The sequence below is a fragment of the Heterodontus francisci genome, chromosome 1, assembly GCF_036365525.1.
Source record: "Heterodontus francisci isolate sHetFra1 chromosome 1, sHetFra1.hap1, whole genome shotgun sequence".
Lineage (NCBI taxonomy): Eukaryota > Metazoa > Chordata > Chondrichthyes > Heterodontiformes > Heterodontidae > Heterodontus > Heterodontus francisci.
The window spans coordinates 151,072,270-151,087,953 of NC_090371.1; the positions used below are offsets into that span (position 1 = coordinate 151,072,270).

General features: G+C 43.0%; 1 protein-coding gene across 3 annotated transcripts in view; it reads right to left on the reverse strand.

The window, feature by feature from the left end:
* Window positions 1-15,684, reverse strand: part of rbpjb (recombination signal binding protein for immunoglobulin kappa J region b) — a 125,246-nt gene that overhangs the window by 50,729 nt on the left and 58,833 nt on the right. For all 3 annotated transcript variants that reach the window (XM_068037146.1, XM_068037155.1, XM_068037137.1), the window contains exons 2-3: window positions 13,741-13,779; window positions 12,859-12,954 (exon numbers count right to left, since the gene is read on the reverse strand). In XM_068037146.1, coding sequence (XP_067893247.1) covers window positions 12,859-12,954; window positions 13,741-13,779 — 135 coding nt within the window. The remainder of the gene's footprint in view (window positions 1-12,858; window positions 12,955-13,740; window positions 13,780-15,684) is intronic.

Sequence of the window (15,684 nt, forward strand, 5' to 3'; positions counted from 1 at the left end):
TGGGAAGTGGTGTTCTACAAGGATCAGTGCTGTTCACAATTTAGATTTTGAAATCAAAAACACAAGTTTTCAATTTGCAGATGACACCAAATTGAAGGGGGGGGTTCAATACAGAGGAGGAATGCAACAAATTACAGGAGGATACAAATAATTGACAAATTAAGTTCAACACAGATAAATGTGAGGTAGTACATTTTGTTAGGAATATGGAGGTCACTTATTACTTGGAAGGTGCGAGTCTATGTGGGGTAGAGGAACAAAAGGATCTTGGAATACAAATACAGCCATTACTAAAAGTTGCGCCACAGGTTAGCAAGGCCATAAGAAAAACAAACCAAATACTAGGCTCTATTTCTACAAGGACAGAACTAAAAAATAGGGAAATTACAGTAAACCTGCACTGAAATAAAAGCAAAATACTGTGGATGCTGGAAATCTGAAATAAAAACAAGAAATGCTGGAACCACTCAGCAGGTCTGGCAGCATCTGTGGAAAGAGAAGCAGAGTTAACGTTTCGGGTCAGTGACCCTTCTTCGGAACTGAAGCCTGCACTGAACCTTGGTTAGACCTGCCTGCATTCTGCTTGCCATATTATATAAAGGATATACAGGCACTGGAAAGGGTGCAGAAAAGAGTTACAAGGATGATAGCAGAAATGCGTGGATATATGTATCAGGCAAGGATGGGTCTTTTTTCTCTTGAAAAAAGGCAGCTGAGGGATGACCTAAAAGAGGTCTTTAAAATTATGAGGGGTTTTGATAGGATGGAGAGAGAATGTTTCCTCTTGTGGGGAAGAGGCTACCAATATAAGATAGTCGCCAAGAAATTCAATAGGGAATGCATTCTTTACCCAAAGAATGGTGAGAATGTGCAACTCGCTACCACAGGGAGTGATTGAAGTGAATAGTATAAATGCATTCAAGGGAAGATAGATAAACATATGAGGGAGAAGGGAATAGAGGGTTATGCTGATAGATTTAGAGGAGGAAAAGATAGGAGGAGGCTTGAGTGGAACATAAATGCCAGCATGGACTGGTTGGGCCGAATGGCCTGTTTCTGTGCCGTATATCCAATGTAATCCTATGTAAATTGTTTCCACTGGTAGGAGGGTCAGTAAACCTGGGGACACAGATTTAAAATCACTGGCAAGAGAACCCGAGAAGAGTTGGATATTTTTTCTTTTTATTTACACAGCGAGTTAGAATCTGGATTACATTGTTTGGAAGGGTACTGGAAGCAGGTTGAATAGTGACTTTTTTTTTTTCCAAAAAGGGTATTGGATAAATACTTGAAAAGGAAAATTTGCAGGGCTATGGGCAAAGAGCAGGGGAGGGGGACTAACTGGATAGCTCTTTCAAAAGAGCCAGCACAGGTGCTGAATGGCTTCCTTCTGTGCTGTTTGGTTCAATGCAAAGTTAACTGAAATGCTTAAAATGGAGATAAATGGAGTTGGGAAACTGAATATTAGGGAATACATGCAGGAAAAGTAAGGAATTGTGAATAAATTAAAGCTGCCATGCCAAACAAAACTGGCACAGCAGATCTGCTGGGCTGCATGGCCTTTGCCTGTTCCCATGCCTCCCACCTACGCAATGTGCCTTCAGGTCTTACTTGCAAGTTGAAGTCCACATGCGATGTTGCCTCCTGTTCTCATGCTAACTATTCCAGTCTCTCCTATGTTCAAACTGGTTTTTCTCTTCATAGTCACAATATATTCAACTGCAAACAACAACCTATTCAGAAAGTGATGGCCAACTCTATCCAGTGAATGGAGATCAAATGAAAACAAAACAATGTCAAGTTCCTGGAGATGAATAAGCAATAAATGAAGAGACAAGCCAGCAGTGAGTGCAGATATTTTAGATACAGGAAGCTTAAGTGCAGTTGGCACTAATTTTAATTGCTGGCAACTTGTGGTGTTACTCCATTCAGCATCTAGTCTTCTCTATTGAAATACAGGTAATGCAATGCTAGGATTACAATAGGAGCCAAGAATGGATTCATTTGCTGATATTTAGAAAAAATTGTGTGCGCCAGAACGTCATGGGTTCACTGGAGACACTAGCACAGAATTAAGGCTCATAATTCACCCTATGAGGAAATGTTACACTATTGCAGATGTTGTCTTTTAGATAAGACATTAAACTGAGACCCCGTTTACCCCCTCAGGTGGATACAAATGATCCCATTGTACTGTTCAAAGAGCAGCAGTTGTGGCCTGATCACTATGCCTCAATCAATATTAAAACGGATTAATGCAGCCATTTATCTCATCGTTTTGTGGGAGCTTGCTGTGCATAAATGGCTACGGTTTTCTTACATTACAGCGATACTTTAATAGTACATCATTAACAGAAGTGCTTTGCTGACAATGATCTGAAAAGTACTGTATAAATGCAAGTCCATTCATAAATATAAAATTGAGTCTTTAAGTATGTCTACATCTACAATAAGCATGTTAAGTTTTCTCTGAAAATAATTGGGATGGGCAAAAGGGGAAATTTCTTTTTTAGTTTTCTTATATAGCCGTTGCAAACAATAAAAATGCAATGGATCAAGTTTGTGGAGCATATTTGCTATTTCATCCTCCATACTATAATCATTCTAAATAGGTTAACTGCATCAATTCTTTGTAGACTTTGAAATACTCAGTGCACTCTTAGCAATCTGAACCCTGAGTCATCTGCCTCGTTTAGGACCGCAAGTCATTTTGCTACCATTTCTTAAACTGAACGCCTTTCCTGAAACCATATAGTTGAGGTAAGCAATTCTTGCAGCTGCTTGTTTTAAATGACTTATCTTAAGATTGCAACACATTAGAGTTGCCCCAGTGATTTAAAAACTAATATTGAAAACTATCATCCACTACATGACTTGGTGCACACAAACTGCTGCAGAACTTACCTACAAGGCATAAGACAACTGCCCAAAATTCAAGAAACAAGGATCAATGCTATAAAATTCTATCCACTAAAATTCGCATCTTCATATCAACTTCTATGTGCATAACCTTTAATGTGATAAGGTGCTTTAACATCTCATACAGAAGAGTGTTTGCAGAGTCTCATGACAGGTTTGCGGCTGCCTGCAACTAATTTGGCCTAACCATCAGCCTCAAGAAAACGAACATGATGGGACAGGACGTCAGAAATGCTCCATCCATCAATATCGGCGACCACGCTCTGGAAGTGGTTCAAGAGTTCACCTACCTAGACTCAACTATCACCAGTAACCTGTCTCTCGATGCAGAAATCAACAAGCGCATGGGAAAGGCTTCCATTGCTATGTCCAGACTGGCCAAGAGAGTGTGGGAAAAGGGCGCACTGACACGGAACACAAAAGTCCGAGTGTATCAAGCCTGCGTCCTCAGTACCTTACTCTACGGCAGCGAGGCCTGGACAACGTATGTCAGCCAAGAGCAACGTCTCAATTCATTCCATCTTCGCTGCCTCCGGAGAATCCTTGGCATCAGGTGGCAGGACCGTATCTCCAACACAGAAGTCTTGGAGGCGGCCAACATCCCCAGCTTATACACACTACTGAGTCAGCGGCGCTTGAGATGGCTTGGCCATGTGAGCCGCATGGAAGATGGCAGGATCCCCAAGGACACATTGTACAGTGAGCTCGCCACTGGTATCAGACCCACCGGCCGTCCACGTCTCCGCTTTAAAGACGTCTGCAAACGCGACATGAAGTCCTGTGATATTGATCACAAGTCCTGGGAGTCAGTTACCAGCGATCGCCAGAGCTGGCGGGCAGCCATAAAGGCGGGGCTAAACTGTGGTGAGTCGAAGAGACTTAGCAGTTGGCAGGAAAAAAGACAGAAGCGCAAGGGGAGAGCCAACTGTGTAATAGCCCCGACAACCAATTTTTCCTGCAGCACCTATGGAAGAGTCTGTCACTTTAGAATTGGCCTTTATAGCCACTCCAGGCGCTGCTCCACAAACCACTGACCAACTCCAGGCGCTTACCCATTGTCTCCCGAGACAAGGAGGCCAAAGAAGAAGAGGTGCTTCACAGAACAAAAGTATTGAAAGTGGATACCAAACCAGGAAAGGATGGATTAAGAAGTATAGCCAGTTGTTTGGTAAGAAAGGTAGGTTATGAGGTCCTGGCAAAGAATTCTAGACGATAGGACCACAGGAGGGAGAAGTACAAGAGGGCAAAGTCTTGGAATGTGAGATTTGGGGGGGGGGGGGGGTGGAAAGAGAGGTGGAAGAATGAGAGTATGCATTGAGCACAAGAGGCTTTCAATTTCGTGTCCCTCGCATATAATAGTGATAATGAGGGCTGTACCAAAGGATGGACAAGAGTGGAAAACAATGATCATTGTGCATTAAAGATGATAACTGAACAATTAAGCAAATCAGCAATAGATGTGTCATATCAAGCACAGCCAGTGGCTCTATATTCAGAAATTCAACCGTACAAGTCTAAGCAACTTGCCAGAAAGATTTTTCCAAGGACAGATGGTAAAAATATTGCGATTTGGAGGAGGTTGGGGATTTTGATGGTTGCTGAGATGAAGAAATAGTCAGTTTGAGACTATGGGTGCAAGAGAATGCATGAGATTGAGAGATCAAAGGATTGCAAATGATATGGGCAATGAGGGTAAGATTGAGAGAAGATAGGATGGGGCTGAAATCCAATGGGACAAGAGAGGGAAAGGAGAGTTGCAGTGAAGACTGGAACAGCCAGGATAATCCATTCATTTGCAAAGAGGAGAGAGAAAGGAGAGCATCTTGAGAAGGAAGCTGGCATGGGGATGGTAGCTAAAAAGAACTTCAAATAATATGCAAAGGAAGTAATAGTGAAGTACATAGAATGTACGCACAGAAACAGGACATTCAGCCCAATTGGTCCATATCAGTGTTCATGCTCTGCAAGTCTCGTCCCATCCCATCCCTCTTCATCTAACCCTATCGGCATAAGCTATTCTTTCTCCTTCATGTGCTCATTTAGTGTTTTCGTAAATGCTTGAAGGAGAAGAGGTTGCCTAATGAGTGACTGAGGCAGAAGTGACCAAAGTATGATTCGGAGATAAGGGTCATGCTGCCATCATTGTGACCTCGATGGGTCAGGTGGTGAAAAAAAAGCAGAGCCAGGTAACTTTGGTAACAGGGTGCAGTAGTCAATTTCCATGAGCCATTTCTGCTCAGTGCCAGGAGGTTAATATAGTCATCTGCATTAAGGTCATGAATGCCAAGAAACTTGCTTGCAAATGAACAAATATTAGGAGAAATATATGCAGATTGTAGATCTGTTCATGGGGAGCAGGAGAGGGGTTGTGCTAGAACAGGAAGTAAGTACTAGACAAAATGGTCAATGACAGTGGAGGATGGTGCAGTTCCTGCTTATAGATCAACAGCAATGGATACCATGATGGACCTGGTAAAGAATGTTGAGTGAGGTGCGGGGGTTAGTTATCGGCTCTTAAAGGGAAATTTTAAGCTGGGATGCCATCAAGAGGTCTGATGGGCCAAGAAGTAAGAACAGGAGAAGGATGAGCAAGACTTGGATCTTACAGATGGAGAGAGAATGAAAAGTGGCATGGCTGGAAGAGATTAAGACCCAAGGGCTGAAAAAATTATCAGGCATCTTGCACCTGGAGCAGCAGCCAAGGCACCTCTGCAAATGGATAAAAAGATAAACCCAAATTAGGTGTATGATGTATTCTAGGTAGAGGTCTTAAACTAAGGCGACAGAAGAGAGAACAATAGTTCAAAATTATAGACCAAAGGCCTTGAGGCTGTGGTGGATAGTGTTGCATTATTGGGTTTGTATAAGTAGCGTTGTAAGGTGTTCTAGAGAAAGTCTTAGATTCCGGGAAAGGTTAACTAACAACTCTATTATTTACAGTTACTCTATACACTCTCAGCAAGCCACATAAGCTAGCATCCTTTGTGCTGCTATACCTCCTTCTTCGTAAGCCGATCTCATGCAACTGTTACGTCATCGCTCGTATAGTGGGAGGGGTCTCTCTCACGGTCTTCGGTATTAACCCTTTACATCCTTTATTACATCTCCCACTACTCCACCCACCCCCTCCCTGCAGCCCCAACATTTTTCCAAACACATATACATTCATGACTTCTCTACTACTCTCTGTCTCTCTCTCCCCCCGCACCCCCCCACCTCCCCACCCACCCCAAGTCCCTGACTTTACAAATTCAGTCTCATCACAGGTTTGGCAACTCTCCCTGAACTGGTTGTAATCTGTCTGGGACGATCAGTAGCCTTAGAAGGAAGTCTGGATTGATGACTTGGTTTTTCATTTCTACAGGTTGTGGTATTCCATTCGGTTTGGTTTGTTCATCTTTATCTGGGATCCTGCAAATGGATTACTGGCTGTTGCTTTTGCGGAATGGAAATGATATTCCTCCGATTCTTTCATGTGTTACCTTCATTCTTTTGTATCACATACGATCACTGGTAGTCCTTATGTTTATGGATTACTGTACCTTCTATTCCAGGTCATGTTTCCAAACATTTTGGCCATTGTTTAATTTGGGTAAGCTTCTAACTCGAAATCTCCTATTGTAATTACGGGTTTGTTTCCTTCTGTAGGAATTTGCGCTTTCTTGAACGCTCGTAGTCTTGAGTCTTCATACTGGCATCAACTGTTGAAGCAATACTGGAAGCTGTGTGCTTAACTTCTTGCCCATTAGTAATTCTGCTGGTGATAATAAGGAATAGTTTATCTTTGTTTGCTTGACCTCAGCTACCTTTTCAATCAACTGCAGTTCCATGCTTGCATTCCTGCTCAGTAAAGAAAATTTTTGATTGCATAAGACATATTAGAATTAGAACATTACAGCGCAGTACAGGCCCTTCGGCCCGCGATGTTGCGCCGACCTGTGAAACCATCTGACCTACACTATTCCATTTTCATCCATATGTCTATCCAATGACCACTTAAATGCCCTTAAAGTTGGCGAATCTACTACTGCTGCAGGCAGGGCGTTCCACGCCCTTACTACTCTCTGAGTAAAGAAACTACCTCTCACATCTGTCCTATATCTATCACCCCTCAACTTGAAGCTATGTCCCCTCGTGTTTGCCATCACCATCCGAGGAAAAAGACGCTCACTATCCACCCTATCTAACCCTCTGATTATCTTATATGTCTCTATTAAGTCACCTCTCCTCCTCCTCTCCAACGAAAACAACCTCAAATCCCTCAGCCTTTCCTCGTAAGACCTTCCCTCCATACCAGGCAACATCCTAGTAAATCTCCTCTGCACCCTTTCCATAGCTTCCACATCCTTCCTATAATGCGGTGACCAGAACTGCACGCAATACTCCAGGTGCGGTCTCACCAGAGTTTTGTACAGCTGCAGCATGACCTCGTGGCTCCATATAAAGTGTCAGGCAAGCCCCCACCTGCCAAGAATGAGGAAAATTAATTTTGCCACATGAACATTGATTTTAAACTATTGTTGAAGAACAAACTTGTTTTAAAAAGACAATTGGAGACTTTGGCTGGATAGATATTAGCATATCAACAGACAAGTACTTCAAAAGACAAGGGAGCTATTCCCTGCTCCAATTTAATCCACAATGGAATTTGATTACCGAAGTTGAAGGTGGAAAGGCTAGCATTCCAGGTTAACTGCTAAGATAGCTGAATACACAAACAGACGTGGCTAGGCCAGTTTGGTCACATGACTGGCTGGCTGTTGAAGTTTTTTTGAATTTGAACTTCCAACAGGGATTTGGAACTCAAAGCTGTTTTCTCCTGGACTGAGAACACCTCTCCTGTCTGCTCTCATCTCACTCTCACCAGCTTCGGAAACCATTGAAACATATGAACCCCAAGGAGAGAAAGGTCTCCTACAGTGAACAAGGTTTAAGAATACTGGACCCAACATAAAGTAAGAGCTGTCTACAATCAAGGACTCTACGGGCGTCACAGTGGCGCAGTGGTTGCACCGCAGCCTCACAGATCCAGCGACCCAGGTTCAGTTCTGGGTACTGCCTGTGCAGAGTTTGCAAGTTCTCCCTGTGACCGAGTGGGTTTCCTCCGGGCGCTCCAGTTTCCTCCCACATGCCAAAGACTTGCGGGTTGATAGGTAAATTGGCCATTGTAAAAATTGCCCCTAGTGTAGGTAGGTGGTAGGAGAATTGAGGGAAGGTGGGGATGTGAGAGGGAAAATGGGATTAATGTAGAATTAGTATAAATGGGTGGTTGATGGTCGGCGTGGACCCAGTGGGCCAAAGGGCCTGTTTCAATGCTGTATCTCTCCATGACTCTATGGTGAGCTGGAAACACAGAAACAGTAACAGGAAACCTCTTTTACAGACTGACTCAAACCTCTCTATTTTTTCTTCTGCTCTTTTTTGTCCCTATTTGCAATTGTGTATCGCGTGTGCATGCTAGCATGGGTGCGCCGTGTATCCATAGGCATTAACTGAATTAGAGTTTAAGTTTAATAAATTTCAACTTTTCTTTAAACCGAAGAAAGCCGGTTTATGCTCATTTCTTTGCCTTATAATTGGCAAGTGGTGAACAAGGATTCACCAAAGGGGGAGCTCAAAACAGTGCGTTTAAAATTAAACCCTGTTACAATAAGAACAGGTGAAGATAGTAAAAGACTCCCAGACACCTTTCTCACCTGGTCGTAACAAAGGTCTCCACCAGTTGTCTGCCTCTATGCTAAAGAGTTGCTTGGAGTTTGCCTTTTACTCACAATTGTGTCCCACCTGGACCATGCAACTGTATATCTGTCGGTTGCAGGTAATGTCTCTTCACCCAAGGCTCTTGTCCAGACAATATCGTGATGCTAGCCCCATGCTAGCTTAAAATTCATGAGATGTCTATTCACGTAGATGTCTGCAGTCCAGAAATCTTGGTCAGGATTACGGATTTCTCACAAGAACTCTCCTGGTTCTCTCTTTTGTGGGTAATGCTGTACTTGATTCACTGCTCTTTACATGAAGGTCTTCTGCTTTGTACCTTTAAGCGAACAAATTTTGCTGTGGCACATCTTCACAAAGTGTCCAGTTTTTCAACACTTAAAACACTCTGGCACTGCTCTCATTGGTGGTTCTCCTTGGCTCCACAACGTTGGCAAAACTTTCCTATTTCCTGCATCTTCTCACCTGTATGTATTTTCAGTTCATCAAAGCGTTTCCCTGACTTAACCAGTTGGATGGGCATTGGACTCCTCATCCATGGCTCATCTTCAGCTTGTAGGATGTCCCTATTCTGTTTGCGAACTTCAGCCTGTCTTACAATTTGAATGGCCTTTACCAGTGTAAGGTCTTCCTGGGAGTGCAACAGGTCTGACAAGGGTTCATCTGCTCTATTGATGACTAACTTGTCTGATTAGTTCTGCTTTTTTTCCCACTGTATTTGCGACCTTCCGCCAGTCTAGAAAGGTCGTTGGAGTATACAGATTCGCCTATCATCTGTACCCATTTATTAAATTTGGTTCTTTCCAAGATTTTATTGGCATGAAGATGAAAGTATTTATCAAAGGTTTGGAGTACCTCCTCGAATTTATCAGCAGCCTCACTGATACCTTGTCCGACAATGACGTTGTCCGCTATCGTTCCTACTGAATACAGGAGTGTGTTCACTTGAATAAAAACAAGAAATGCTGGTACCACTCAGCAGGTCTGGCAGCATCTGTGGAAAGAGAAGCAGAGTTAACGTTTCGGGTCAGTGACCCGAAACGTTAACTCTGCTTCTCTTTCCACAGATGCTGCCAGACCTGCTGAGTGGTACCAGCATTTCTTGCTTTTATTTCAGATTTCCAGCATCCGCAGTATTTTGTTTTTATTATAGTGTGTTCACTTGCTCCACTTCAGATTTGGTTTGGAGTTGAGAAGCAATTCTGAACCTTAAGAATTTTTTTCTCCATACTAGCCAATTTTGGACCTGATTGGGACCTTCTTGATTCTGGAAACTCGGGCATTCCCAATTTTGGATCCACATTGTTTCCTCTTTTTTTGCTAGAGTGTTACCCTTTATTTTAATTTTTTCGGGCTTGGCTTGAGGTGTTCGCATTCTGTTCGGGGCTTTCCCGCACTCACTTACAATTATTGAGCTTTTTCCCCCTGGTGAGGCTGAGCAATGGCTGCCAACTGTACTCACTTCCTTCGTCGCCGATTCTACCGCGATCGCGTTCTGCACCTGATGTTTTTTTCCCCCAGTGTGCCATTTAAATAAATGCCCGGTTTCACTGTCTCACTGATCCTGGATCGTCACCCAGCATGAAGACTTGGACTCAACCACTGGATGTGCTGGAAGTACCGACACAGAGCCCCACGCTGCTGTTGTGTGGTCTGAGAGACTGCAGAGCTCTTCACAGCCTCTTCTGCCCATTAGTAGTTTTCTGACTGTACTAGGCCAGTATGTATCTTTAAATTTCTCTGTTGTTCCCTTGGTGTTTCTTCCAAAGTTAAGATCTTCAAATTCACCTGGTCGCTTTCACCGCTGCCACCAATGCGGTGTTGTTGGGTTTGTATTAGTAGCATTGTAAGACGTTCTAGAGAAAGTCTTAGAGTCCAGTAAAGGTCGACTAACAACTCTATTATTTACAGTTATCACATACATTCTCAGCAAGCTACCTAAGCTTGCATCCTTCGCACTGCTAAACCTCCTCCTTCTCAAGCCTACCTCATGACTGTTACATCATCGTTCGTACAGTGGGAGGGGTCTCTCACTGTCTTCGGTATTAACCCTTTATATCCTTATACTACAGATTGCAGGGGTTTAAATTACAGTATTGCTCAAAAACCGCACACTAAACAAAAATTCTAATTTCACTTTTAGAACTGCAGGCAGTTTTCAACGAGAAAATCATAACCTTATTTTTCAATTTTTTTAATATAAAGCTGCTCAAGTAAATACACCAAAATCCATCTGAAGATAATATATAAAAGACAACATTTACCTATAAGAAGCTTATATGTGTAGCAATACTTATAAATGTAGCAATACTTATAAATAGGAGTCTTCAAAATGGAACAAAACAAGCCAGACAACACATGAATTCTAGTAACCTTACATGGGATAATTCCAATAAATGAAGGTCAAATGTTTCCGCAACGGATGCAATGGCAATCTGGGTGAAAGCCGCGTTAGTTTTGGAAAGAATATTTTTCCCTCATGTTTCTGCTCAAACTCATTTGTCCATCACTGATAATAAAACCTGCCATGAACCAGCACAATCTGGCAGCATTTTACAGTGTTTTTTTTTCTATAAACCATAATCTGGTACAACATAATTAATACAGTTGAAAATAGGTCATCACAAAAAATAAGCATTTACAGTCCAAAACCTGAGTAACCAGATTTTAAATAGAGGACGGTGGCGTAATGGTAAGGCACCCTGACTAATGCTCTGAGAACATGAGTTCAAATCCCACCACGGCAGCTGGTGGAATTTAAATTCAATTAATAAATAAAGCTGGAATTAAAAGCTAGTCTCAGTAATGGTGACGATCAAACTATCGGATTGTAGTGAAAACCCATCTGGTTCACTAAAGTCCTTTAGGTAAGAAAATCTGCCATCCTTACCTGTCTGGCCTTCATGTAATCCCAGTCCCAAAGCAATGTGGTTGACTCTCAGCTGCTCTCTGAAATGACCTAGCAAACCATTCAGTTGTACCAAACCGCTGCAGAAAAGTCGGAGAACAAAAAAAAGACAGACCACCCAGCATTGACCTAGGCACCAGAAATGAAAAGGGCACACCCTGCCCAGTCGACCCTGCAAAGTCCTGACGAACAACTGGGACAACATTGCAAAATTGGGAAAGTGACCCACAAACTAGTCAACCAACAGCCTGACATAGTAATACTCATGGAATCATACCTTACAGACAACATCTCAGACTCCATCGCCATCCTTGGCGAGAGGAGAGAATCACCAGAGGAGGTGGCACAGTGGTATACAATCGGGAAGGAGTTGCCCTGCGAGTCCTCAACATTGACTCTGGAACCCATGAAGCCTCATGGCATCAGGTCAAACAAAGGCAAGGAAACCTCCTGCTAATTGCCACTTACTGCCCCACCCACCCCTTCAGCTGATGAATCAGTACTTATTCCTCTTGGAAGAAGCACTGAGGGTAGCAAGGGCACAGAATGTACTCTGGGTGGGGAACTTAATTGTCCATCAAGAGTGGCTCAGTAGCATCGTTACTGACTAAGCTGATCTGATCCTGAAGGACAGAGCTGCCAGACTAGACTGACGGCAGGTGGTGAGGGAACCAGCACGAGGGAAAAACCTATTTGACCTCATTCTCATCAACCTACCTGTCATAGATGCATCTACTGCACAGTGGATACGGAATCCTGTCTTCACAGTGAGGACACCACCCATTGTGTTACATGGCACTAACACCATGCTAAATGTGACCAAACCTGGCAGCTTAAAACTGGGCAGCCATAGAGCCATTGGCAGCAGCTGTATTCCACAATCTGTAATCTCATGGCCCAGTATATCCCTCACCCTATATTCCCAGGCAACCAGGGGACCAACCCTATTTCAATGAGGAGTGCAGGGAGCATGCCAGGAGCAGCACCAGGTGTACAAGACTTTATGAATGCAAAAGAGAAGCAACATGCGATAGAGCGAAGTGTGGGCACTTCTTGAAAAAACAAGGTGCTCTGCAACTGCACAGGCTAACTTCCACAAAAACATTGAGTCATTTGCTGTTTGTGCGACCTTCTGTATTTATTGGCTGTTTACCGACATAAATGACTGCATCTGAAAAGCAATCCAATAGTTGCAAAGCGTTTCAGAACAGCCTGAGGACATGATGAAGCAAACTTTTCTTTGTAGATAGATGACTTGCACAACTGCAACACACGATTCAAAATGTACCACTGTGCATTCATAAGCAACTCACCTTTTCTCATTCCCATAAGACTTTTGTGCAACTTTAGCGTGTAGAATTAGTACAGTTTGATCACCACGCTCCTTAAGGTAATTGCGCATTGCTTCCCTAAATAAAATCAAAAAGAAAGATACAGATTTCACCATAAAATGAATTCAAATCTTAAGCACAAGTTGAATCTACACACCGGTTTTTGTGAGCTGCAAATTTAGGAGGTGTGCATAAGAATTTTATTTACCACTTAGTATAAAGGTTGCAAATGTGAGAAACATTAGTTTTTAAACAAAAATGTCTTTATTCTAAAAGACTTCAAATATTTCTGAGAAACTACAAAACAGATTAATTAGTCGACATGGTGATTTCAGAGGTCACAAAACAATCGAGTGCTGTTACACAGAGTTTGTTACTCGAGTAAGTGTACTAGGTACAATTAGAAATCAATTCTGACAGCAACATTTTTATGATTTTTTTTCAACTAAGCCAAATAAATTACTTTTTATTTATAAAATACAGTACTGTACACAAGTTAACGACATGCCCACACAAAATGTGTAAAGACTATTTGAGTATACAACAAACATCAATGGTAGAAGTTAGCTATCATTAGTATGTAAATCTATTTCTACAGACTTTATAAAACATTCACCACATAAAAAGTAGATAATTGGCACATTAAGTTGATTGAGTATAATTTTGGTCTGCAGTACTAAACCCCTACAAACAAACACCTCAATTATTTTTGTAGTTCTTTCCTAGGTGCTTTAAATGGTAACAAATGCTCCACATTCTGATGCAACATTTTAATGCAATTGCACAGGGGTCTGTCGCATTATTCTTCATCTCTAAACCAAAATCATAGCAAAGTAGGAAGCATCAGTTGTGATGGAATCTTACCTGGTAAGGCGTTTGGGTTGAGGTCGTTCCCCAAATTTCCTGCAAAGCAAACAATAAAAAGTACAAGATGGGCATTAAAAGATAGTAAATCCTAATTTCAAAAATGATACAATATCTACCTCCTCAAACCTTTCCCTGTTCTACCCATAGTACAAAAGATACAAATCGTATTTTGTGTCATCAGGAAACAAACCCAAATTTTAAGCACCTAATTTTCGAAAACTTCCCTTTTAATTTCATGCCCCGTCTTTGGTCACAAGTCTGGTATAGCCCCTAACTGCAGAGATTTCTGAACTCCATAAATATCACTTCATAATACACTACAGTATGGTACTAAGATGTACACGGTACGTCAATACTAGCAAAATGCAATAACGTGTCACACACGTGGTAAGTAGAGTGACAGCCTGAAACTGCAAGTAGTTGCAGGTATAAAGTTGGATCACAGGACACAGGATCAAATCTGTAAAAAGACAAATTAAGGACTGCTGTTATGTTGCACCTGAACAGTGAACAGACACCTATCTGGAGTACTGCGTCTTGGGCTTTGCATCTCCAAGATTTTTTTTTATTCATTCATGGGCGTCCCTGGCCAGGCCAGCATTTATTGCCCATCCTGAATTGCCCTGGAGAAGGTGGTGGTGAGCTGCCTTCTTGAACCGCTGCAGTCCATTTGGGGTAGGTATACCCACAGTGCTGTTAGGAAGGGAGTTCCAGGATTTTGACCCAGCGACAGTGAAGGAACGGCGAGATAGTTCCAAGTCAGGATGGTGTGTGACTTGGAGGGGAACTTGCAGGTGGTGGTGTTCCCATGTATTTGCTGCCCTTGTCCTTCTAGTTGGTAGAGGTCGCGGGTTTGGAAGGTGCTGTCTAAGCAGCCTTGGTGCATTGCTGCAGTGCATCTTGTAGATGGTACACACTGCTGCCACTGTGCGTCGGTGGTGGAGGGAGTGAATGTTTGTAGATGAGGTGCCAATCAAGCAGGCTGCTTTGTCCTGGATGGTGTCGAGCTTCTTGAGTGTTGTTGGAGCTGCACCCATCCAGGCAAGTGGAGAGTATTCCATCACACTCCTGACTTGTGCCTTGTAGATGGTGGACAGGCTTTGGGGAGTCAGGAGGTGAGTTACTCGCTGCAGGATTCCTAGCCTCTGACCTGCTCTTGTAGCCACGGTATTTATATGGCTACTCCAGTTCAGTTTCTGGTCAATGGTAGCCCCTAGGATGTTGATAGTGGGGGATTCAGCAATGGTAATGCTATTGAATGTCAAGCAGAGATGATTAGATTCTCTCTTGTTGGAGATGGTCATTGCCTGGCACTTGTGTGGCGCGAATGTTACTTGCCACTTATCAGCCCAAGCCTGGATATTGTCCATGTCTTGCTGCATTTCTACACGGACTGCTTCAGTATTTGAAGAGTCACGAATGGTGCTGAACATTGTGCAATCATCAGCGGACATCCCCACTTCTGACCTTATGATTGAAGGAAGGTCATTGATGAAGCAGCTGAAGATGGTTGGGCCTAGGACACTACCCTGAGGAACTCCTACAGTGATGTCCTGGAGCTCAGATGATTGACCTCCAACAACCACAACCATCTTCCTTTGTGCTAGGTATGACTCCAGCCAGTGGAGAGTTTTCACCGATTCCCACTAACCTCAGTTTTGCTTGGGTTCCTTGATGCCATACTTGGTGAAATGCTGCCTTGATGTCAAGGGCAGTCACTCTCACCTCACCTTGAGTTCAGCTCTTTTGTCCATGTTTGAACCAAGGCTGTAATGAGGTCAGGAGCTGAGTGGCCCTGGCGGAACCCAAACTGAGCATCACTGAGCAGGTTATTGCTAAGCAGGTGCCGCTTGATGGCACTGTTAATGACACCTTCCATCACTTTACTGATGAGTAGGCTGATGGGGCAGTAATTGGCCGGGTTGGACTTGTCCTGCTTTT